Here is a 23534-nt window from a genome sequence, read left to right on the forward strand (position 1 = left end):
TACACCGACTTTATAGAATTTTTTAATTTCAAATTTACACAAATGTCAACGTGTTATTAAAAGATATTTTATGTAGATGCGTACCTATGTACAGTTTATTTACATACATTCATAGGATGTGAAATAGACCTGTCAAAACAAGCTAGTCCAATTGGTACTAATATCTAGACCTGATGAGGAATGCAAATCTAAGTCAGGCTGGGAGGCGCTAGCTAGTTGCTTGGCATCCACCAGGCCAGTTCCCCGTCTCCTCCCCACAACCCGGAGGATGCTCATGTCTGGAGGAGGGTGAGCCAGGCTGGGTACCGATGGATATGGCTCCTTTTGTCTTGCATTTAAGCACATGCATCACGGCCTAGAGCAAGGGCGGCCATTCTCCTGGACCCTCAAAGGCCTCTTGCATATGGCAGTCCTCATGCCACAGTGCAGCCCTACACTTTTGACCTACTTCCTTGTTCCCAGCATGGCTCCTTCTGGGAACTATTTCGACACAACCGAAACTTCTTCCCCAGCAATAACGTTGGCTTTGGCCCAGGTAGGGAGCCCAATGGGAGAAGGGCAAGGACCCCCCCCCCTCCAAAAATCCTTCCGGCTGGCAGGAAGGCACAAAGGCACAAGGGTGCAGGCCTGCCTGGGCCACCTGGGGCACCGGGGAACCAGCCCCGGGGACCTTGGGGACTCTAGGTCCTCCCCGGAAAGGCAGCCATGGCGGTTCTGGGTCGCACCTCCTAAGATTCAGAAGGGGGCTGGTAACATTGTCACATCCTTCTGAAGGAGGCAATAAGTTATTGCATCTAAAAACAAAGCATGGGGCTGGGGGAGGGTGGGGCGGCCACTGCACTCAGTTGATGGCGCGAACGGCCCGACTGCTCCGTGGGAAACGATGCACCTTGATGTGTTTGGAGAGGTGGTCACTCCGCGCAAACTTCTTCTCACACACGGGACACTGGTACGGCTTCACACCCGAGTGAGATCGCCGGTGCCGTGATAACTCATCTGAGCGGGAAAACCTGTGGAACATGGCAGTCAGCCAGGCCAGCGTGGGCACTGCCACTGCAAGTGACCTCATAGCCAGTGCCACAGCCTCCCCAGCACCAGGTGGAGGTGCAGGTGGGGGTACAGTGGGCTAGGCTAAGCCAGGCCGGATCTGAAGTGATTAGACCACCTCTGTAGCCACCCAATGAGATCCTGGCAAGCCCAGGGCCCCTGAGACCTCCCAGAAGGCAAGGGTAAGGACAACGAGGCACAGGTTTTCTCTCTTGGCCAGGGCCTGCTTCCCAAGGTTGCTGGCTACTGTTCTGCATGCGAAAGGGACCTAAGGCTGCTAGCCACCTGGGACTCCCTCCCTCCCACAGTGACTCGGTGGAACTGGATGGCTCCTATATTGTCAACAGCAGGTTAGCAGTATTTGCTCCCACATAGATATTCCCGAAGGGCCTGGGAAGACCCGCCAAAGCAGACAGGCCCAACAAAGGAACCAGACTCCTCAGACCATGGGAGCGCCTGGCCGCTCTGCTTCTGCTGCAGCAGGGCAGAAGGACCTGGCATTCTGCAGATCTGGACATGGGATCTTCTGAGATGCCTCCAAACATGCCTTCATGGTAGTTCTAAGCATTTAAATGGCTTCCTGGAACATGCCTCTCTCACGGTCACTGCAGGCCTGGGAACAGGCAGGAACCAGAGCTAGGCCACAATGCCCAGGCTGTTTGGAATAACTTCAGAGACCTAAGACTCTCCATTTGGCTTTTGCTATAGCAACAGGACCCCGGGGCCTCACTACCCCACCTATTCAGACTCTTTCTCTATCCTTGCAACAGGACACTTGCACACTCTCCCCTGTCCTTATCCGCTCATTCTTCAGTCTAGCTCCAATGTCACTTCCTGGGGGGCCTGCAGCATGCGCTGAGCTGCACAACACTGCGCACCATCTTATTATCTCTTTTGTGCATGCTGGGGAAGCAAAACTCGGACACACAAGCGCTCCGCCACCGAGCACCACCTCCAGCCCCACGGCATTTTCAGACTAGTTTCAACATCTTGATTAGGCTCAGCTGTGCCTAGACAGTGTCCGCTCCAGGAAGGAGAGCGCACTCCCTGTTCTCTGTGCCCAGGAGGTGCATTTAAATGGGGGGGGGTGCTCAGCAGGCACCCTGGGATGAGAAAAGACTGTCACACACTGATCACTGCACATACCCTCAGGAACACACAGGAGTCCCAGGCCTGGCACCCCATTTCTAGATAGGTGCCACTCGGTGTGGCAGATGAGGTGGTCGTCACACGCAGTTGCTAGAGCTATGGTCACTTTAACGCAGATTCTGCAGTAGACCACCCTGACCTCAGCCTGGGGAACAAGAATAATAGCGACATCGACAACCGGCATGGCTCATGATACCAAGGGCCTCAAAATCCTGTGCTTCGAGCAGTGCCGGGGCCTGCTCAAGGCAGACAGAGTCAGTGTGGAAGTTGCTGCCTTGCAGCCATGTCCCAGGGGACCTGACACGGGGATGTCTCTTAGAGGACCACCCAACTAGATGGAACTCACAGTGAACCGAGACAGAACACCTGAGGCTGGAACCAAGTTTCTCCCCTCGTCTGTCTGCTCCTGCCTCTCAGCTTTCTCTTCCTGGCCTGGACTCTGTGCCATAGCCACGTGCCCTCAGCAGGCGTTGAGCACAGAGCCTAACAAGGAAGAACAGGTTTGACAGTCCCCATTTCACTGGTCCTGAGCATACGGGGCCTCAGTTTCCTTCCTCACTTCCTGCATGCCTTCTAAGGGACAGGTTATAAGACACCCTGAGAGGGACGGCAGCTGAGGGGCAGCCATGCCAGAGAACAAGGTGTCCCCATTCCAGAGCCTCCCTCTGCCTTTTGGTACCTGGCAGGAATGTTCTGGTAACTGAGTTGAAGATGACCCCTGCCTGACTGGGTCACATCCTCTGATAACAGTCAAAGGAGAAGCCTGAGGCAGCAACGAGCAAGAGATACAAGATCTTAGCTGGGCAGGACACAGCCTTGGGATTGGTCTGGGCAGGTTGCCAAGTCCTGCTAAACCCTGGTATCCCTACCTTGGGACAGTAACAATGACAGACTTATCTCAGGGGACCGCTATAGACAATGGGGCTTCAGATGTGGCAATTGTTTAAGAATTGTGAGCTTCTATTGAACGCAAGGAGTAGAGCACAGGACCTTCCTGGTACACGGCAAGGACCTGGTGCCTAGCGTCTGTGGGGCAGGTTCATAACTCTCGTCGTTGGGTCACAGGGCAGAAGACACACAGGGGCCATCAGGAATGCCAGCATGAGAACTGTGTGAGACACAGTTGCCATATGCCAGAAAGTCACTGTCAACAGTCAGATCTCAGAAGCTGCAGCCCCTAAGGCTGCATGTGCAGTGTGCAACCTATAGATCATATGTGGGCATCTGCCAGGCACAAGGCCAGAGGACATGCCCCTACACATGGGCAGTGGTGATGAAGGCTAAGAGAACTGGCCTGAAACCAGACCACTAAGCCCGAATCCGGTACCCACTTCCACCAACACTCAGTGGCTTTGGACTCTACTGTTCCCCTCTGGGCCTCCTATGTCCACCATGGATGCCGGTAGTACATGACACACAGCGGCTGACAGCTATTAATACTCACTTCAGCTATGGCCCAGCGAGATTCTTTCTGGAAGGAGCGGCTTGGCCACTCTGGAACAGGATGTTCCACTGCAGGGAACAAAGGAGGCCTGTGTCTGCAAGTGGGGAGAGGAAACTTCTAGGAAGGCGGCAAACAGCCACTTCCCAGATGGTTATACCAGAATAGGCAGGCTGGCTTTAGTCCCTCCTGCATGCAAAACCATGTCCTAACAGGGAGAAAGACAGGGAATCCTGGCCACACAAAAGCAGAATGCAGTAGGTTTTGGACTGGGACAGGTGCCACCTCGGCTGCGGGGCAGTCTCCTGGACTGTGGAGGAATGGGAGCAGGGGCAGGGGCTTGGGCAGATTTAGGAACTCAGGGCCCAGTGCCAGCACCAGAGCCGGATGGGAAGTATAGAACACGTTGGACCAGCCAGGCCCAGCTGCAGGTGGAGGAGGGGCCTCTCCTCACTACAGGCCCTCCCCTGGGAGGTGAGCAAGAATGTGGAAAGGAAGCAAAAGTGTGGAGAAGCACTCTGAGCCTAGGGTGCACAAGGGAGCAAACAGCTGTTAAATTCCTAACTGTCACTTTTTTTTTTCTTTTTTCCCGAGACAGGGTTTCTCTGTGTAACCCTGGCTGTCCTGGAACTCACTCTATAGACCAGGTTGGCCTTGAACTCAGAGATCATCCTGTCTCTGCCTCCCAAATGCTGGGCAACAATGCAACTTAGAAGTTGTATGACCACAGAGAAAGTGCTTACCAGCTCTGTGGCTCTATTTCCTCCGTTAGGCACACCTCATGAGCATGCTCAGATCAGTGCCTGTCAGAGCAGTTACCACCGTGCCTGCTGCTCTCTGCTTTCCCACAGCCAGGAGCCAGGAGCACAACCTAGGGGCTGAGGATGTGGCCCATTTGGTAAAGTGCTTGCTGAGCAAATATGACGACCCAAGTTCAGATCCCTTCACACTAAATAAAAACTGGACACAGTAGGGTGTGCCTGTACTATCAGTGCTGATAGAGTAGAGACAGGCTGGAGCTCACTGGCCAGCCAGCTTAGACAATCAAATAAGGTGGAGAACTACTGAAAAAGACACATGATAAGCACCTCTGGCCTTCATGTGCATGTGTACCTGAACACAGGAGTACACGGTACACATACACGCACGCGCGCGCACACACACACACACACACACCCCACAGTTTATACTATGGCTACTTCCAAACCTGGCTGTACTTCTGGAGAATCAGGCGGGTGCGGCACCCATGGGGATGTACCCCAACCCCAAAATCACATATACTAGCTACATCCTTCTGACAGGTGATCATTCTGTACCTTGATTTCCCTCTGCAGAATGTGGGTTACTGCATATGCTTGTAGAGTTCTTATGAGGACTCAATAAGCTAATGTGTGTATTGGGGGTTCACAGCAAAGGCTGAGCCACCATAAGCATCCCGGGGCCCGTGACGATGGTGAGGGAAACAGAGGGGAGGGTGGCATAGCTGATCTTGCTAGAGAAGGGGTAAAGGCCAGAGAGCACACTGGGGAAGCTGTGGGCCACAGCAAGAAGGCTGGATGATGGAGGACAGTTATCTGTCTGTTTCTTTCATTGGTTAATTAATAAAGAAAACTGCCTTGGCCCTTTAAGAACAGAAAATTAGGTAGGTGGAGTAGACAGAACAGAACTGTGGGAACAAGGAAGTAGAGTGGGGGAGACGCTTCAGGCAGTCGCCATAGGAGTCTCCATGCTGCTCCTCTCCGAGATGGACGCAGGTTAAGATCTCTCCTGGTAAGCCACACCTCGTGGTGCTACCCAGATTACTAAATATGGGTTAAAGGAAGATGTGAGAGTTAACCAATAAGAGGCTGAAACTATGGGCCAGGCAGTGTTTTAAAAGAATACAGTTTCCGTGTAATTATTTCGGGTGTAAAGCTAGCCGGTGGCCGGGTGGCGGGACACAGCCCCGCCGCTTCACACTACAGCTGGACTGGAATTTAAACTCCAGAGTGTTCTCTGCATTTGAAGGCCACATCAATTTCCTTTTCTGAAGGAGTAATGAGCTCCTGCAGAAGGGCATACAGGAGCGAAGGGGTTGGTGGGGACTCTCCAAAGCTTGTAATCATCCCAGCACACAGTGATCCCCAAGTGACACGCTACTACCACCATCATTATCCTCATAACAGCCCATCCTACCTAAATCCAGAGTGTGGACCCACCCTCCTACCTAACTGCAGCAAGGAATTGCTGCCCACAGTGCTTCTGAGTGGAAGACCGACCACATGCAGGGAGCTCCGACCACATGCAGGGAGCTCACAAACCTTCTAGGCACAACCCCTAGGCTTCTAATCACTAAGAATATCCTGGGGATCTCAGACACTCAAACTTCCAGCTCTTTCCTGAGGCAGATGTTGCACGGGGACCTTGACATGGACCCCATGTTCCAAGTCTTGCTGAGTGGGCTCTGCCCAGGCAGTGAGGCCAGTGCAAGGCTCAGGGTCAAAGCCAAGGCCCTTCCTTGGATCTCATGCTTCCTGGAGCAACACTGTGGTGGGCGACGACCTGCCTTCCAGCCCTCATCCTTGACCACATCTTACAGCCTGTAACCCCGGCCTGACCTCTTTCCCTCTGGAGAAACAGCAGCACCAGTCAAAGTGAGCAAGCAGTACTTCCTGGGGCAAGCAAGCCCATGGAGTGAGCACTGCTGGGCGAAGACTATTCAGTGACCCATGAGCAGTCCCTGTGGGTGCAAACACCTGCCCATGTCCCAGGCAGGACACCTCAGAGATTCCTCTCCATAGACTGACTGTGGGAAACTGACCGTTAGCCTCATTAAAAGAGGGCACAGTGAGACCCCCACATTAGCTCTGAGCTCCAGAGAACAAAAAGAGACAGATAGGAGATTGCAAGTTGATAGCAACCCCAGTGGGGAGTAGTCAGAGCCCCCCTCCAAACAGGGTCTATTGCTCCCTCCATCCTCAGTCAACACCCCTGCCAGGTCTCTGTCTAGGCTCCTCTTGCCCTACAACTTGTCCACTCACTTACCACCCCACAGTCCTGCTCTGGGTCCACTCCTGAAAACATGGCTCCGAGAGGAGACAGCAGACCTAGGGAGCCCAGCATCTGAACAGGTATGAGAAGACAGCCACACCTCTCAGATCCTCTGTGACCCAAAACACTGACTGAGAAAGTTCCTTTTCTGGTCAGTTCGGTGCTGGAAGGGAAATGCTGCCAATGTGACACTCCATCCCCCATGCTCAGTCTCCGCAGGCCAGCACCTGCCCTGAGGCTAGCCCCACTAACTCAGAACCAGAGGCTGGCTCAGAACAACCCCTCTGGGACTATTCCTGTGTGCCACCCCACATCAGGTACAAGACGTGCCCATACACTGCAGACACTGGTTCAGGTGGTCTGGCTCCATCAGGCCTGTGCATACAGATGAGCCTTACCTGACACACACGTGACCAAAAGACAAGATAGAACGGCGCTGCGGCCACACATGCTATCCACCAAGGCCAGAGCATCCTCCACTTAGTGTAGCACCCTGAGCATGTGAGCTTCTGCAGGCAACTAGCCTCCCGAAGACCATGAGGGGCACCCAGGGACAAGGACAGGGCGACACCAGGATTCCATGGTCCCTGTCATCACATCTGGGGAGTCTGAATGAGGTTCCTTGCCCTAAGGGCTGGACACCCTGTTTTGTGGAACAGAAGTCTAAAGGATTCTGCCACCTTTGGCTCCATAAGATAGCCATCTGTCCTTCCTTTTGTCTGTTCTCTATGGCTTCCTAAACACCCCTCCAGGTCGCCAGGGAAGAAACAAGGCAAAGCTCAGCCCAAACTTGCGAGCAATGTTCATCTGCTGCCTGGAAGGAAGTATAATTTTCTAGTTCGAGTCTCAGGACTCACATTCCACTCACACAGTACTGTGGCATGGGTGGTTCTTGTCAGAGTCTCCATGTACCTAACCAAAAATGTCACAGGTGTGACAGTGGTACTTACCCCAAGGATGCTGAGAAGCCTGTACGGGTCTCTGGCCCAGTTCCCTAGCTGAGCTTCCTTCTGCTTCAGCCCAGCCTGAGAGACCACATGTAGCATAAGCCCAAGCAAGACTTACCTGGTCTTTAAAGACACCGGAGACCAGGTGGCTACCGGCTTCAGCCACCAAGAGGGACAAGGAAGTCTCCAGCAAATGTGCCAGCTCTGATCCTGCCCCTTGCCCACCCCTTGCTCCTTTCCTAATCCACCTTATCTAATGGAGAAAGGGGCCTTGGCAACACACCCCGGTGAGCAGAGATGTGCCTCCTAGCTGGCTGTCCAGCCTGTCCATGCATACTGACCTCCAACCGCAGCCCGGCCAGGTGCAGGCGAAAGGCTTCTCGCCTGTGTGCCGGCGCAGGTGGGCCTTGAGGTGGCTACTCTTGGTGTACATCTTGCTGCAGCCGGGGAAAGTGCATTTGTGCATTTTGAGAAGTTCTGCTGCTGGGTTCTTGGGGAACTTCTGACCCACAAGGAGGCCAGCAGGGCCAGGACCTAGGGATCCCGAACCAATAGGTTTGGCAGCGATGGGCACAGGCGCGATGCGCACAAACTTGGAGGGCAGGTTCAAGTTGGAGGATGGTACCACTTGAGGCAGGAGTGCAAAGGTCTGGCCCTGGATGTTAACCAGGAGCTGGGCGACCTTGACACTCTCGGGGGCCTGCCCTGGGGAGGCTGGCCCTGAACCTGCCTCCTGCTTCACAGCAACAGGCTGGATCTGCAGCAGCACGGGCATGGGGCCATCACGTGCCGGCCCCTCACCAGCACTTTGGGCACCACCCCCACCGGTGCCACCTGGTGGCGGGGTACAGTGCTCTCTCCCACCAGACTCTGGATGGAGGTGGTTCCGGTGTGACCCAGCGGAGAGCTGGCCGCAGGCCTCCAGGTCCCTGCTGCTGCTCTCTGGGGCCTCCTTGACCTCAGCCTCCATGTTCTCTTCCAAGAATTCTTCAATCTCCTCCAGGGTAGGCTGGAAGGGTCTGGAGACGTCATCAGGGTCTCCTGAGAGGAATTCGGGGAAGCAGAAATGTTCCCCTTTCACAGGCACAGAGGCTCTCCTCCATGATCCCCAGGTCACAGGGCCACTGCTATCTCCGACACCGCCACTGCCACCACCACTGCCCAGTGTGGCCTGAGACAGGAGGAAATCCAAGATGCTGTCCTGGGCCTCAGGGCCTGGACCTGAGCCGTAGCAGGAACAGAAGGCTTGCGAGTCAGGGCTGGCACAAGAGCAGGGGCTGGAGACATCGCTGTCATCCTCAGAGATGGGAGAGGGTAACATGTGGTATGGTCGCCGGCTGGCCAGCCTATCACCCAGGTACCCCACTGAGCATTTTGGTGACGAGAAGGTCTCGTCCACTGGAAGCAAGTGGTCCACCATGCTGGCTTGGCCGAGCCTGTGGTGGCTGCAGAGGGAACAAGGGAGGTCTGATTAGAAGGACTGCATGCTCACTGGTGCCTCGCGGCCCCCACCCTCGGTTGCCTGCCCAAGGCCTCCTGTGGCCAAATGTCCAGACCCTGCTTCCATCCCAAGGGACAATGTGGCCGGCGAGTGTGTTTTCAGAAATTGCATCACCCTGTTTGCAAAAGAGCCCTCTCCAGGCCCCGTTGCACAACCCAGGGCACTTCTGGTTTCAAACATTTTCCAGAATGATTCTGGAAAGGAATAAAACAAGGAATGCTCTTGTCTGTGAACAGCTGAGTCCAAGGGGGAAAGGAGGCCAGGGCGAGGAGGCCCTGCAAGTGGCAGGACCTAAACTCTACCCTCTACCTGGAGCTAGAGAGGGGGTCCAAGGAAAGTGGCCATCTGTACTCTGAGCGGAGGGTTCTGAGCGAATAAAAGCACAGGCTGCTTATTAGATGTTCACTTCAGATTTCAAAAATGAACTTCTGTGAATGCAAGAAGAACAGCTTTCCCAGAATTGAATGGGACACGCGTGTATCTGAGCTGCCTGTACTTTAGTCTGGTAGCAATAATGTGGAAGGGGAAAAAAGATTAGAGGCCATTAAGTGCCTGCCTGCCTGCCTGCCTTCACAATGTTTCCCTACAAACTTCCAGCTGAGTTCCAGAACCACCTTTATCCTCTACAACTAGGAGATGAGACACATAGTTAAGCAAAGCACTCCCTCCATGGCGCCTAACACTTTCCCGCCATGATGGACAAGGTCCAGCCCCTGGTGGCCATGAGGCTCCAGAAGGTCTGAGAGCCCAGTTCGTGGGTAACTTCCTGGGACATCACAACCTTCGGGCAGGATGAGGGGGTGACATTTGCCCTTGTCCGATGTGTGGGAGCAGAGCCTCCTGTCCTCCCCCACCCCACCTTTCCTGCCTGGGACACTCACCGACTTGGGGAAGCTCAGCAGATGCCCGTGTCCCCTCTTGGCAGCACACTCTGCTGTATCCCCAGCACTCAGCACCACACCACGTACCCAAGAAGGGCTCAGAGAATGTGGGCAGAAAGGAGAGGGAAAGCTGTGTCCTCCAAAGCCAAATCCCATGCTAGGTCTGGAGGCCAAGGAGAGTCAACAGTATCTGGCTGGGATGGGGCCACCTCTCTGGACCTTTGTCCCCGCCCAGTGACCACGGCTGGCTGTGTGATTATCAAGACTGGAGAGGGGGAATGTGCAGAACTGTAGAGTCCCTAGTCTCTGCACCCACATCCTGGCCATCATCTCCACAGGTCCACTCCACAGCCTGGCACTGCCCAGCAGCCAAGAGGCCAGAGTCATTTTTGCTCCCCTGGGTCTCAACTTCCCCAACTGTTCTATGCCTCAGTGCTCTCTAAGTTTCTCTCTTGCTCCAGGAAATAGAGGCAAGATCTGAGCCCAAAGGTAATCCTGCCAGGAGGCCATCTGGGTTTAAACAACCAGCTGAGGCTCTAAAAGCAGGAGTGTGCTTTAAAATACACGCTCTTCACTAAGGCAGGTGCTGAGCAGGAATCAAGTGCCAGACAACGCAAAAGGCAAAGGCGCGGGGCAAACGCCTCGCATGCAGCTATCAGCTGCGTGACCTCAGGCAAGGGGCACAACTTCTCTGTGCACACATCTGGGTGCTGCCAGTGTGACCCGGCTCTGAGGCGGCGTGCACACCCAAAGAGCTCATGTATACCGGAACACTTATTAAGATTTGGACCGTCAAGCAAACACAGGTCGCATGGTATCCCAGGACCTGGAACAGAGCCGCCTAAGATCTGAAATGGCATGATCACAGCTGGACACCCCACAACACCGGGCGAACATGGTTTTCAAATGTGATGGTGGTCTCCAGACTCCATTGTTAAAGGGATAGAAACCAGTCTGCTGTAAGTACAAACAGCGGTGCTGGTGGGCAGAGCAGCTCATACTCTCAATCTCAGCACTCAGGAGTCAGCCAGGAAATTATGAGTTCAAGGGCAGCTGTGTGAGATCCTACTGAGACAAGGAAGCCGGGCAGGAACAAGGTAGCAAATGCAGATACAAAAGTATGGCAAAGTGGAGCTGCACAGAGGAATCTCCCTCCCGCCATAAAAATGTTTCCGATTCCTCCAGGGCCCAGGGCACCTGCCCACCCACGCTGCCCCTCCAGATTCTTCAGGCCTGGCTCATCTGCACTAATAGAGCCTGGCCATGGCACCAACAACTCCTCTGGGGAAGTCCTGACTCTCTCCAATCGTTCCAGGTGGGAGCTCATTATTTAGATATTTCAACTCAGAAGTCACTTTCCCTTGGACAAATCACCCGGGATTACATCCCTCACAGCAGGCACCACTGTGAGACCTGTCTATGCTCTGCTTCCCCACCAGAATACAAGCAGTTCTGACTCTTCCGTACAGGCCAAGATCTAGAGTCAAGAAACAGCCCTCCAGGAGTGGAGAGGCCCCAGTGAGTCAACAGGATCTTAAAACAGAACTGAGCAACCCCGGGACACAGGCACTGAAGACCCAGGGCTGAAAGTCTGAGTGCCAGCGCTCAAACCGGTCCCTGAAAAACAGCAGCACGTGGCGCAGCCAGAGGCGCAGGCTGCGTGCAGGGGGAGGGGGCACCCGGTTCTGGGCACGGTCCCTGGCCGGCCGCTGGACTCCGCCCCCTCTCCTAGCCGGCCAGGCCTGCTGTTTATCCTCCCGGGGACACAGCGGCTGTAGGAACAACATGTAATTGATAACAAGCCGAGAGCCGGCCAAGGGCTAGCCATTGGGTCAGCGTGCAAATCACGGGGGTGGCGAATGGGGGCCGCTCTTCAAAATAAGAGTCTCCTTCTTGAGCATTTCAAAGGCCCCCAAAGTTACATTCTCGCACCTGTAGGGCGGTAGGGGCTCCCCATGGTCGAGGGAAAAAACATCTGAAGGACTCAATCAAACATCTGGGATATCACCTTCGCATACCATGAGAGAAAACAGCCCCTGTACCCTGCTGGCGAGAGGGCTTCCAAGAAGGTTGGCCTGCACTGCCCCGCGGCTGCTACCCTCAGCCATCCCAACGGTAATGTTTGGTCAAAGAGGCCTGGGGGACTCTGCCTGGGGAATCGGAGCAGAAGCGCAGGAACGCTGCGGGTGCGCGCAAATGGGTGTGAGTTTGTGTCGTGTGACTGCGTGTGCGGGGCGCAGTGCAGCCGTGCGGGTGTCCGCCAGGTGCCCGCGCGTGGGTGTCCACCCGTGGGTGTGGAGTACTCAAGGAAGGAGGTGGGCCAGACTCCTGCGCACGGCTTCGGAGAGCACCTTACTCTCCGCCCGGTGCCCCCCCTCCGCGTCCCCTCTTAGGCCACTGCTGCTATGACCGACAGTAACCTCTCCGCCCCTCTGTCGCCAGGCCCCGCCGGGCGCCGCCATATGGGAGCGCAGATACAGGCGTGCCACGGACGCGCGTGGGCTCCGCGGGCAGGAGCTGCGCACACGGGGTTCGCCCTCCCCGGGCCCCGCGCTTTCACACGGGGGGTTCCCGCATTCCCCGGGTCCCGGCGCGCAGCTCGAACAGCGCGCGCAGGGGGACGGCCCGCGATCCCCCGGGCGGACCCACGCGGCCTCGGTATCCCGCGCGTCTCCCACCTGGACTCGGCGTCGCCTGGCGCGGCCTCGCGCGTGCGGCCCGGCTCCGTATGCGGCCGCGCGTCCAGCGCTCCTGGCCGCAGCCCGCGCTCCCTGCGGCCGAGCTGGGCGCTCGCCGCTCGCCGCTCTCCGCGCTCTCCGGCCGCTCACGTGACGCCCCGGGCGCCGCGAAGGCTCGCAGGAGGCTCGGCCTCGGGCGCGCGCCCCATTGGCTAGGGCCGCGCGTCACGCGCCCCGCCCCGCCCCGGCCGCGCCCTCCCGCAGCCCACGCGCTCCCGGGCCTCTGCGTGGATTCTCACTTGGTCCTCCGGTGCTCATGGGAGACGGGCCTAAGGATCCACGGAAAGCCTGCACAAACCTGAAGTGCAGGCCACTTGGGGCCTCCTGAGCGGAATCGTCCCCGCAGCCCCCTCCGCATCCCGATCAAGGCCGGATCTAGTAGGGACCGTGTCTAAAGGAACCATTTGTAAAAATCCATCTGCTCTTTTTTTCCAGCGGTCATGGTTACCCACGGGAATGCGCGCTCGCTGCGCTGCCCTAGGCCTTTGCGACTGACTGTCCGCGGAGGCTTGTGACAGTGCGGGCGCCTCCCCAAAGACTGCAGGGTGCTCCCGATCTGCAGAGGGAGTTCCAGACTTCAGTCCCAAGCCATTCTGGGCCGCTCTTGCACCGACTTAATGAGGAAAGTGAAGGCCTAGAAAACACGTGAGCAAAGGGATCTGGGTATCCTGCTGTGCCCTTTAACCCACAGTATACCTGGTTCCTCAGCCAGCATGAAGAAACCCGCTGAGAGAGCGCACGGGCCTTCCTAGCCACACATAGAGTACCAGGCAAAGACAGGTGTGTCTGCCTAGGGTGCTTCTTACAAACATTTCTTACCTGGTACTGGCAGGTGGCCAGCCGTTCCCCCTGCTTCTCCCAGCGGTCTGTGCTGGAGACAGAATTTGTAGCGCCAGCGGGTCTGGGCCCCCTTAATCAAGGATCTAGGGGCCCTCCAGGTCACTGCGAACGACCCACCAGTTAAACTGAGTCTTAGCCAGAGCACTTGAGGAAGCCTGTGCTCATCATAAGCCGCTGGTCATCAACTTTCTGATCTTAGACAAGGTACCCCTGCGGCTGGGGCATTCTGCAGCCAGGGCTAGCAAGCAAAGCAGGTGGCACTGGCTAGTCTGTAAAGTTGATTGATCCCAGCTCGTCCGCTCAGGGCAGGGTCAGGCTGGGCCAGCACACTTCTCCACTGCACTGCCTACGCTGGGCTCTGCATTCCTCTCACGCTGTCCAATGTCTCGCACCCCCTAGGGAGAAGTGCAGCCAAAGGTCAAAGGCTCAACAGCAAAGGTAAAGCTGAGCAGCCTTGTCCCACGGGGAAGATGCCCCAGCTGTCCAGAAACCCATGACCAGCTTAGGGCATTCTGCCTAACCCTGAGTGAGATTAGACCCCCTTGCTTCAGAACCTTCCGGAAGCTCACTCACAGGTAGTATATATAACCCAAGCTTTCTCAGTCTCTCCTGGGTCCCTTTCATTCCCCTGACCCCGTTTTCTTGCTCATGTTATTCCAGTCACATGGTCACCAACTTACCAGGGACAACTTCAGGGCCTTTGCATATGCTGTTCCCTATGCCTGGGTATGCTCTGACCCCAACACTCAATGTGGCTCTGTCCTCCAGGGTTCATAAGTGATACCTTCGAGGTGAGCCTGCATTTGCACTACCTCTTCCTTCCCTATTTTCCTATCCAGTTTAACAGTTCTTGATACTTAACTTCTAATTTATTAAAAAGTTTCATTTTATTCTGTGTTCTCTTGTCTTGTGCAAAGAATGTAAGCAGCACAGAGATTTCTAGATATTCAGAAGCAGAGTTTGCATGGCCAACACCATGCAGAAGCCTGTAATTTTAGGACACAGGAACAAAGGCAGGATCCCCCCAGCAAGCTGGCTGCTGGACTAACTGGAATTGGTGAGCTCCAGGCTCAGCAAGAGACCCTGCCTCGATGAACAAAGTGGAGAGAAGTAGAGAAAGACACCAAATGTCAGCTTCAGGCCTCTACATGCACACATACATATGCGATGTGTGCCCGCCCCCAACATGCATACTCACCCCAAACACACAGAAAAGAAATTAAACAGGGTCCCAGGGATTTACCCTAAACGGGACAGTTGGTCCTTGGGGGAAATCAGGACAATTTTCTTGTAAGAGACAAAATAAGCAAGCAAACAAACAAACGACCTCAAGCAGAACCTTCCAGAGTGTGCCTTCTTGTCTGCTGTGCTCCCTACCTTCTTCCTTCCCCAGCAGGGCCTGGCAATCCATTCCTCCTCCCGCATCAGTCAGGTCCCATGCCAGCTTTAGCTCCCACAGCCTAGATACCTCTCCACGGGCATCACAGTGCACGGCCTGGATCGGAGCCTGAATGCAAGGCATTCCTGTTGATGAGGGAATGATACCCAGGGATCCTGATCACCCAGTGGCCTCTGGGAGCTGCTGTACCCTCTTTTCCCATCATCTAGAAGAAAAAGCTTCCGCATACAGAAGGAAGGACTTATTTGATTATTTTCAGAGTTGGAGCTAGATGCTAGGGTTTCAGGCTTGCTAGGCGAGCAATCCCTGATGCTCCATTTCCACACTCACTAGAGAAAAGGAAAAGAAAACAAGGCAATAGGAACTCTCCACAGGAGACCTGGGTGAGGCAGAGATCTCACAGCAGCAGAGACATCCCATGCACCATCCATTCAAAGAAATGTCTCATAGAAAAGGCCAGGGAGGGGGCTGGAGAGATGGCTCAGAGGTTAAGAGCCTTGCCTGCTCTTCCAAAGGTCCTGAGTTCAATTCCCAGCAACCACATGGTGGCTCACAACCATCTGTAATGGGGTCTGGTGCCCTCTTCTGGCCTGCAAGCATACACACAGACAGAATATTGTATACAGAATAAATAAATAAATTTTTTTAAAAAAGAAAAGAAAAGGCCAGGGAGCAGGTGGTGGTAGTGCACACCTTTAATTCCAGCACTTGGGAGACAGAGGCAGGCAGAACTCTGTGAGTTCAAGGCTAGCCTGATCTACAAAGCAAGTTCCAGGACAGCCAGGGCTATTACATAGAGAAACCATGTCTCAAACAATAAAAAAATTAAAAAATGAAAAGAAAGAAGAGGCCAGAGAGGGTGTCGAGTTCCTAGTCTCTGGGAGTCTTTTAAACTTCAAGAACAATCTTTTGACAGTGGAATGACTTTTATTTCTTCAAATTTGCAGGGTTTTTGTTTTTTGTTTGTTTTTGTCTGAAACAAGGTACTGATATAGAACCCATGCTCTCTTAGTAGCCTCCTAGCTCAGCCTCATTTTTGAAAGCTTAATTTAAAAAGATTTATTTATATTTTCCATGTATGAATGTTCTCTATGTGCACATGTATGCAGTGCCCACGGAGGCCAGAAGAGGACGTAAGATCTCTGGAACTGGAATTTCAGACAGTTGTGAACCACCATGTGGGTGCTGTGAATCAAATCTAGGTCCTCTGCGAAAACAGCCTATCCTTTTAAATTCTGAGCCATCTCCCTAGCATCATGTATTATAATTTTAAATACCCCTTTAATAGAAAAACTTACATTGCTTTTAAAAGGAAATAAGTGGATATAAAATATGTTATTTGAGCCAGGCGGTGGCAGCACACACCCTTAATCCCAGCACTAGGGAGGCAGAGGCAGGCAGATCTCTGTGAGTTCGAGGCCAGCCTGGTCTACAAGAGAGCTAGTGCCAGGACAGGCTCCAAAGCTACACAGAAGCCTTGTCTCGAAAAACAAACAGACAAACAAAAACCAAAAACAAACAAAACATGTTGAGTATCATATGGCTTTGCCTGTAAGACCGCCTAGTACTGAGTCTTTTGGGGGTGTTGATATTTTCCTCATGTTTTCTCACAAATTTCGTGCATTTTGTCAAGATATATTTGATTTTAGAGCCCCTTTTTTTACTTTTTCTTTTTTATTGTTGCTTTAGTATTGCTATACTTTCCTCCCCTTAACAGTTGCTATTTAATCTGGTGCATAATGCATTTAAGGTAAGTGCTCTATCACTGAGCCCCAGACTCAGAGGTATATCCTTTTAACAGGAAAATAAAAGTCGTTCTACTTGTCAGGCACATATTCTTCTATTGTTTCCTTCTTTCCTGAGATATCTTTATGACCAGATCCCTCCTGTTCAGACCTCTACTCAAATGTCACATGAGCCCATGGCTTTCTTGGTCGTCTGGTCTGAAAGAGTGTCTGCCCTGCTCTCTGATCTCTGGCCTTGGTTCATCTCATTTCATGGTTCTGGTTTTCTGGTTTTTACTTATGTGTCTTTCTCACAAGTCAACAAGCTCTTTAAGGTCGTGGATTTGGACTGGAGATAGAGTTCTTGCTTGACTTGACTTGTGGAACCAGGGTTTGATCCCCCGGCACAGCACACACGTGCAAGCACACCTACTCACAGATAATGAAGGACGTGTATCTTGGATTGACATTCTCCTGGTTAGCTTAGCTTCATTCCGTCTCCCATGCACATGTCCCCAGATCCAGTTACACCCCAAATCTGCAGCCCTCCTCCTGACAGCTGCTGACAACGGGGACCTCATCCTGCTGGCTTCTTCCTGCAGAGGCAGACCTCTGAAGCAATGCAGGTGGGCTCAGCAAGAGTCCTGTGGGGTACTGGTCAGGGCTTGTCTTGCGTGGGATGCCTGCTTCCCTGGCAGTTCACTTCGTTACAGCATGAGCAAGCATGAAGCTGCAAGTCCAGGACGAGGTGTCACAGGAAGGCTTCCCAAGACCTTCCTCCTAGGCTTGGAGACATGGCCCTCTTCTCGCCCAGTTCCTGTATGGTCTTCCCTGTGTTTGTCTGTGTCCTGATCTCTTCTTCTAAGGATTCCATCCCAGTGGCTTTTTTTTTTTTTTTAAAAAAAAAAAAGATTCCATCTTTGAAGGTCCTGTCTCCAGAACGTAAGGCTTTCTGAAGGACTGGAGATAGCATCATGACATAAGCACTGGGAAAGACATTCAGTTCTTGACCCTTGGGTAAACAGTTCTCATAAAGCTGCCTCACCTGCAGCCATTTTAAGTAACCCCAGTCCAGTTACCCAAGGGAGGTTGAGGCCACACTGCACACCGCCTGGCCCCACCCCCACAGGGGTTGGCAGCCCAAGGGTCCTGCTGGCTGGGAGTTCTCAGCCGACAGCCACAAAACAAGCCCCAGTCCAAGTTACCCTGATGTTCAAGGCTCTATTCAGTGACATTCATGCCAACAGGCCTCTTGCCCCTCCTCAGGGAGAAAGGTGATACGGGTAGCGAAACAAGGGTCTGGGTGTTCCGCCTCATTTCAAGCCCTGCTCCTGAGCCTTGGGTGTATGTTTCCAGGCAAGTCGCAACCCTTCCATTCCTGTCTGAAAATGAGAATGGCCCTGAGGTGTCTGGACCACAGAGGAAACCCATTCAGAGCCCCAGTGCAGAGGGCTATGGGAATATTATCAATCAGAGCCTGAGGAGATGCACCTTTGGAACCCACAGGGTGTCTCCTAGCTTCCCAGCGGGGAACAGAACTTGGGTACTGCCTGGCTGTTCCCACGGGGTGCAGAGACCCCACAAGCCTGATGGAACTGTGATGCCGGGGCTCCCTGCCCAGTACTCTCCAGGCCACGCTACCGTCGGAGGCTTCCTGTCTATCAGCCCCGCATCCTGGCTGGTGCTGTTCTGCTACAGTTAACTTCTCTCTACTGAGTCTCCCAGACTTTGCCCCTGTAAACTCTCACAGGTCCTTCCCCAGGGCGTCTGCTTCTCTGAGGACAGAAGGAATGCAGGGAGCCACTCTGTGCCTTGCTCAGGAATTGAGTGTATTACATACCAAACCTTAGAAAAGCTCCTGGAACCAAGTAGAAGTTTTTGAGTTGGGGGCCACAGCTCCTTCCTGTAAGCCAGTCTCGGGGACTACAACTCCCCTGTGTATAGAGATCTGATAAACAGTAAGTGTCTGAGGTCATATGTCACTCATCTGCATGCACCTGCTGACATCCCCCTGTACTCGATAAATGCATAATTACTACATTGCAAATACTAATCAACTATGTACTTAAAGAGTCGGTCTACAACTATGTTAACAAATCTACTCTATAGGCAACTAGACTAATTTACTGCAAAGATTTATTTTTATTTCACAGGTATGGGTGTTTTGCCTGCATGTATGTCTATGCACCATGTGCATGCAGTACCCACGGAGGACTGGAAGTGGGTGTCCAATCCCCTGGAACTGGAATTTACAGATGGTTGTGAACCTCCATGTGGGTGCTGGGAACTGAACCCAAGACCTCTGCAAAAGGCTTCTTAGGGCCTGGAGTGTGCTCCCCTTCTGCTGATCACAGGCCCTTTGCACCACTGCTTCCTTTTCCCAATCGCTTCTACATTCCTTAGGTCAGAGCTGACATTTTCCCGACCTCCTTTATAGCTAGTACCTCTTTTTCTAAGCATTTTTCTAGGTTTGTAATGGTCCATTAATTAGAGTGTTCATTAATTAATCCTTGACTCCCATGGTGGCATTGCCAATATTGCTCAGTCTCCTGTTCCTAGAACTTCTAGTTCTCAACAGAATGACCCCAAAGAAAGACAGTAGCTGGCAGAAGTGAGGGTGGAAGCTCTGGGTTAGCCTACTCATTCTTCGCCAGAGGTAGGGACCAGGAGAACTCTCGGGGGCTAAGCAGACAAGACCATAGTCCGGGAAGGGGATGCCAGGGGAGAAGACTGTAGACAGCTCCTGCAGGGCATCTGCTTCACCAGGCGGGCTCTCAAGAGAGTGACAGAGACACGACACGTTAAGCCAGCATTGCTTTGAGTCTCTGTTGCAAATGGTTATAATGACTACCGGTAGTCTCCGACGTGTAAGGATCTGACTTAGGGTTCTTGGCTTGGGATGGCTTGAGTGGCACCTCGTAGAGCTCTGGCTCTGGACCTTTCCCAGGCTACTGAACTGCAGTCTGTTGCTCCCTCAGTACTGGGCAGCAGAGGCGACCACAGTTCCCAGTCAGCTGCCTGACAGAGGCTCTGAATGCAGGTGCAGGGCTTGTGTACAGGGTGATTCATGTGAGGCGCTGTATGCCAAGTGCTATGTGGAGGGCTATTTATGCAAGACGCTGAATGCAGGGTGCTATGTGAGAGTACAGGAACTGTGTATAAGGTGCCTTGGTACAGATGCTGTGGGTTGTTACCTACACAGTGTTGTGGGCAAGGTTCTGGGTACAGGCGCCGTGTACAGTGTGCTGTGCTACGCTGCTCCATATACTAGGTGTATTCAGTGCATTTTCTACTTTGGCGTGTTTGTCGGGAGGGAATCCTGCTGTGTCTGAGGAGGGTCTGCCCATGAGGGACCAAGTCTGTTCCTAGTCATCTCCCAGCCAGCCTGGTGGGACAGGCTGCACATTGCAGAGCAGCAGTGCAGTCAAATGCAGTAGCAGCCTCTTTATCGTCCACTCTGGAGAAGCTGGAGGATGAGGCTGTGTGGCTCAAGGACCTGTGCTGGCAGCGGCAGACAGGAGGTAGTAGGCAGGAAATACAACCCCAGGTCATTGACAGAGCCTCCGAGTTCTATCTGAGTAGCTTGTATGAATCCCCAGTTGATACAGTAAGTCACTTTCCTGAGTGCCCATCATATGCCAGGCACAGGGCCAGAACCAACAGAGGTGTGTCCTATATGCCAGCTCGGTCCCAATGCTTGACAGATTCTGCCTCACTTCTCCAATCCAGTGTCCCTAGGACATTGGTGCTGTCCTATAGGCATGGGCCTAAGAGTCCATAGGAGGAGCTGGCACCATCAGGAAAGGAGTGAACTCCTGTCTGCATAAAGTGTGATGGTACCATGAAAACTCAGCCCAAAGCTTGACTGGCAGGGTCTGCCTGAGGACTCACATGGCAATGACATGTAGGTGACAGAAGAATCCTGAGCCCAGACCTGCTTGACCTACTGGAAAGGAGCTGAAGTCTCGGTCAGAAACGAAGATGCATCCAAATGCCACCCCTAGGCCCTGGCATGCCCTCCCGAGCCATATAGCATGGGCCTCACCTGGTGACAGGAATCTCCCCTCCCTATCTGTCATGCCAACCTCAGGCTGAAGTTCCCACCAACCTTGTCTAGGCGACCTGTTCTGTAAGCCCAGCAGAGCCAAAGTCCTGCCATCCTCATCAAATCAGCCGTGCCAGCTGCCAAAAGATCACCACAGCTGGGCTTGTAGACTGTTGGTGCTGCCTCATAGAGGGAGGGCAGGGAGGGTCATGGGATCCTAGCCAGAGTAGCCAGTCCCACCTCCCAGCTAGCCATATGCAATTCTGCCCTAATTGGTAAATGGCCCGGGGAAGGGCTGGAGTATAGAGGTGGGAAAGGGCCTCCATCTGCACAGCCTTTGGGGAATCATCATCCCTGACGGCTGCGGACCTTTAAAATTAAATGCACCTAATAGATACCTTTAAAGTGTGGCTCCTGCCCCGTAACCCCTCACCTGTACTCTGTAGGTAAGTTGTGTAAAGTCATTGGTTCCCCAGAGTAAACTTTGGTGCCCTTACTCCTCCGTTTGCTGTAGGACCTTAAGAGGTGCAGTAGGTGTTTCTGTCTCTGGGGAAAGAATTTTCGTAACACCAGTTCAAGGGACCAAGGGGTGTCGTGGTGTTGTTGAGAAGGGAACCCTGGAGATCTGGAGATGGCAACTCCCCCCCCCCCAGCCCTACGCTAGCCATCTCTCAGCTACTAGGGGGAAGTTTCAGTGCTGGTTCAGGCAGAGGAAGGGCAGGGTATGCAGGTCGCTTCTTGCTCAGGATGACTTTAACATTGCTTCTGGTTGAAGAAAGACAAAGCCAGACTCTTCCTCTAACTCACTCTTTTTAAAATGACGGCACTGAAACCGTGTTAAACCGGTGTCTCCACAGCCCACCTATGCGCTGCACGTAGCTGCCACATGTCTACAATCAGGAACCAACTTGAAGACATGTCCAGGTGTTCTGCTAGCTTTCCAGCAAACATGTTTTCCCTGCCATTTGAGAAATATTAGAAGCTCATCAAAAAGCAAGACAAACGACAACAGACCCTCTCTCATTGGCTGTGGCCCGTGTGTGCAGTACTGTTGCTTGTCACCTCAGACAGATTTTTGTTTGTTTTAAAGCACCGGAATTCAGGGCCTCATCTCCGACCTTCATGGTCAACTTAATTCACAGTTTTTTTTTTTTTTAAAAAAAAAACATTTTATAAAGCTTAAGGTGGAAAAAAATATGTGAGCCTGTCCTGGGTGCTCATTCCAGTAATCTCAGCAAGTGGGAGGCTGAGGCAGGAGGATTGCTATGAGCTCAAGGCCAGCCAGGGCTACTAATAAGATCTTGTCTCAAAAGAGAAAGAGAGATAGGGAGGGGGAAGAAAGAAAAGAAGGAAAAACTGTGACACAAACTCTATGTAGTTCTACCTAAAGAAAAAAAACAGAAAAGAACGAGAGGTTCAGCAACTTGTACCAGTGACGTTTAACCAATATTTACACAGATCTCGGCGTGAGTCATCTCTCCAGCACCTCCACTCACATTTTTGCGTGTTTCTACAATGGGCATGCCTTACTTAAAAATAGAACCAGTAAGATAGTTTTACTATTTTTTAAATCATATAAGAGTTATTTATATGTTATTTTTAAATAGCCCTTTTTTATGAGTGTAGAAGTAATATTGTCCTGCCTGGTGCCACATGCCAGAAATCATGTACTCTGGAGGCAGATCAGGTGCCACATGCCAGAAATCATGTACTCTGGAGGCGGATCAGTGAGAGGCCAGCCTGGGCTTTGTCAAGAAATTTGTCTTAAACAGGCACACGCACACACACTTTCTTATTGTTCAAAATGTCAGGAAATACAAACGTATAAAAAGAAAAGGAAATGCAGATGGTCACACCATTGTTAAGTTTTCTTACTGCATAACAAAAGAGGCACATTTTGAAGGTAGAGCTCAGCTTTGGAGACTTTTTAAAAATCATAATCAAAGACTCAGGGCAGGTCTAGAGAGATGGCTCAGTGGAAAAGCACTGGCTGCTGGCTGTTCCTGCACAGGACCTGGGTTCAGTTCCCAGCACCCACATGGAGGCTTACAACCACCTGTAGCTCTGGTTCCAGGGAATCCAATGCCTATTTCCGGCCTCTGAAGGCATGGCATGTACCTGGTGCATAGATATACATCCAGGCAAAGCACCCCATATGTAAAATAAAAATAAATCTTGACAATAAATAATAGTCTAGTTGCTGATAGAAGTAGATTCATTCACTTAGCTGTAGACCTTTTGTATGTTTGCTTGTTTGTTTGCTTTTTTTCCAAGACAGGGTTTTTCTGTAGCTTTGGAGCCTGTCCTAGAACTACTCTTTGTTGACCAGGCTTGCTTCGAACTCACAGAGATTCGCCTGCCTCTGCCTCCTGAGTGCTGAGGTTAAAGGCATGCGCCACTGCCACCCAGCTTGTAGACCTATTTTTAAGTAGATATTTCCTTCTTATTTGCTATGTGGTAATTATGCATTTATCGAGTACAAGGGGGATGTCAGCAGGTGCATGCAGATGAGTGAGATATGACCTCAGACACCCACTGTCTCTCTGGGAGGGGATCATTCAAAATCCTCACAATGAGCTACTGGAGGTTAAAAGTGATTCCTCAAGTTCAATTTAGAAAATTCGATTTTACTATCACATATAAAATTATAATAAAAAGCCATACCTGCAGGCATAGGCTTGTCATCCCAGTTATGTGGAGGCTGAGGCCTGATCTACCGAGTGAGTTCAGGGTCACTTTAGGTGACTTAGTGAGACCCTTTCTCAAAATGAAAAATACAGAAAGGGCCGAGG

General features: G+C 52.5%; 1 protein-coding gene and 1 long non-coding RNA gene across 15 annotated transcripts in view; one reads left to right on the forward strand and one right to left on the reverse strand.

Moving 5' to 3' along the window:
- Klf15 (Kruppel like factor 15) lies at positions 1 to 12829 on the reverse strand. Of its 2 annotated transcripts, none has more exons than XM_038319076.2 (3): positions 12675 to 12829; positions 7956 to 9059; positions 1 to 1010 (listed from the first exon to the last, which is right to left on the reverse strand). In XM_038319076.2, the coding sequence occupies exons 2-3, from the start codon at positions 9032 to 9034 to the stop codon at positions 842 to 844; spliced, it is 1248 nt and encodes a 415-aa protein (XP_038175004.1). In that variant the 5' UTR covers positions 9035 to 9059; positions 12675 to 12829; the 3' UTR covers positions 1 to 841. The 2 variants fall into 2 exon arrangements, with proteins under 2 accessions (XP_038175004.1, XP_038175003.1); XM_038319075.2 differs by lacking the exon at positions 12675 to 12829 and adding an exon at positions 9997 to 12348.
- Positions 11659 to 23534, forward strand: part of LOC119806958 — a 20110-nt gene continuing 8234 nt past the window's right edge. For 2 of the 13 annotated variants that reach the window (XR_006020733.1, XR_006020731.1), the window contains exons 1-2: positions 11674 to 12111; positions 13170 to 13514. This is a non-coding gene — a long non-coding RNA (uncharacterized LOC119806958). Of the gene's footprint in view, positions 12112 to 13169; positions 13515 to 23534 lie in introns of all 13 variants that reach the window. The other 11 variants (XR_006020740.1, XR_006020738.1, XR_006020741.1 and 8 more) reach the window with 10 other exon arrangements.

Source organism: Arvicola amphibius, chromosome 2, assembly GCF_903992535.2.
Source record: "Arvicola amphibius chromosome 2, mArvAmp1.2, whole genome shotgun sequence".
NCBI lineage: Eukaryota > Metazoa > Chordata > Mammalia > Rodentia > Cricetidae > Arvicola > Arvicola amphibius.

What these genes read in the sequence shown, in the direction of transcription:
- Klf15 (XM_038319076.2), bottom strand. Translation starts at nt 9,034, where the DNA reads ATGGTGGACCACTTGCTTCCAGTGGACGAGACCTTCTCGTCACCAAAA. An exon ending in TGGCCGGGCTGCGGTTGGAG is followed by an intron (nt 1,011 to 7,955) that starts GTCAGTATGCAT and finishes CATGTTCCACAG; the next exon opens with GTTTTCCCGCTCAGATGAGT.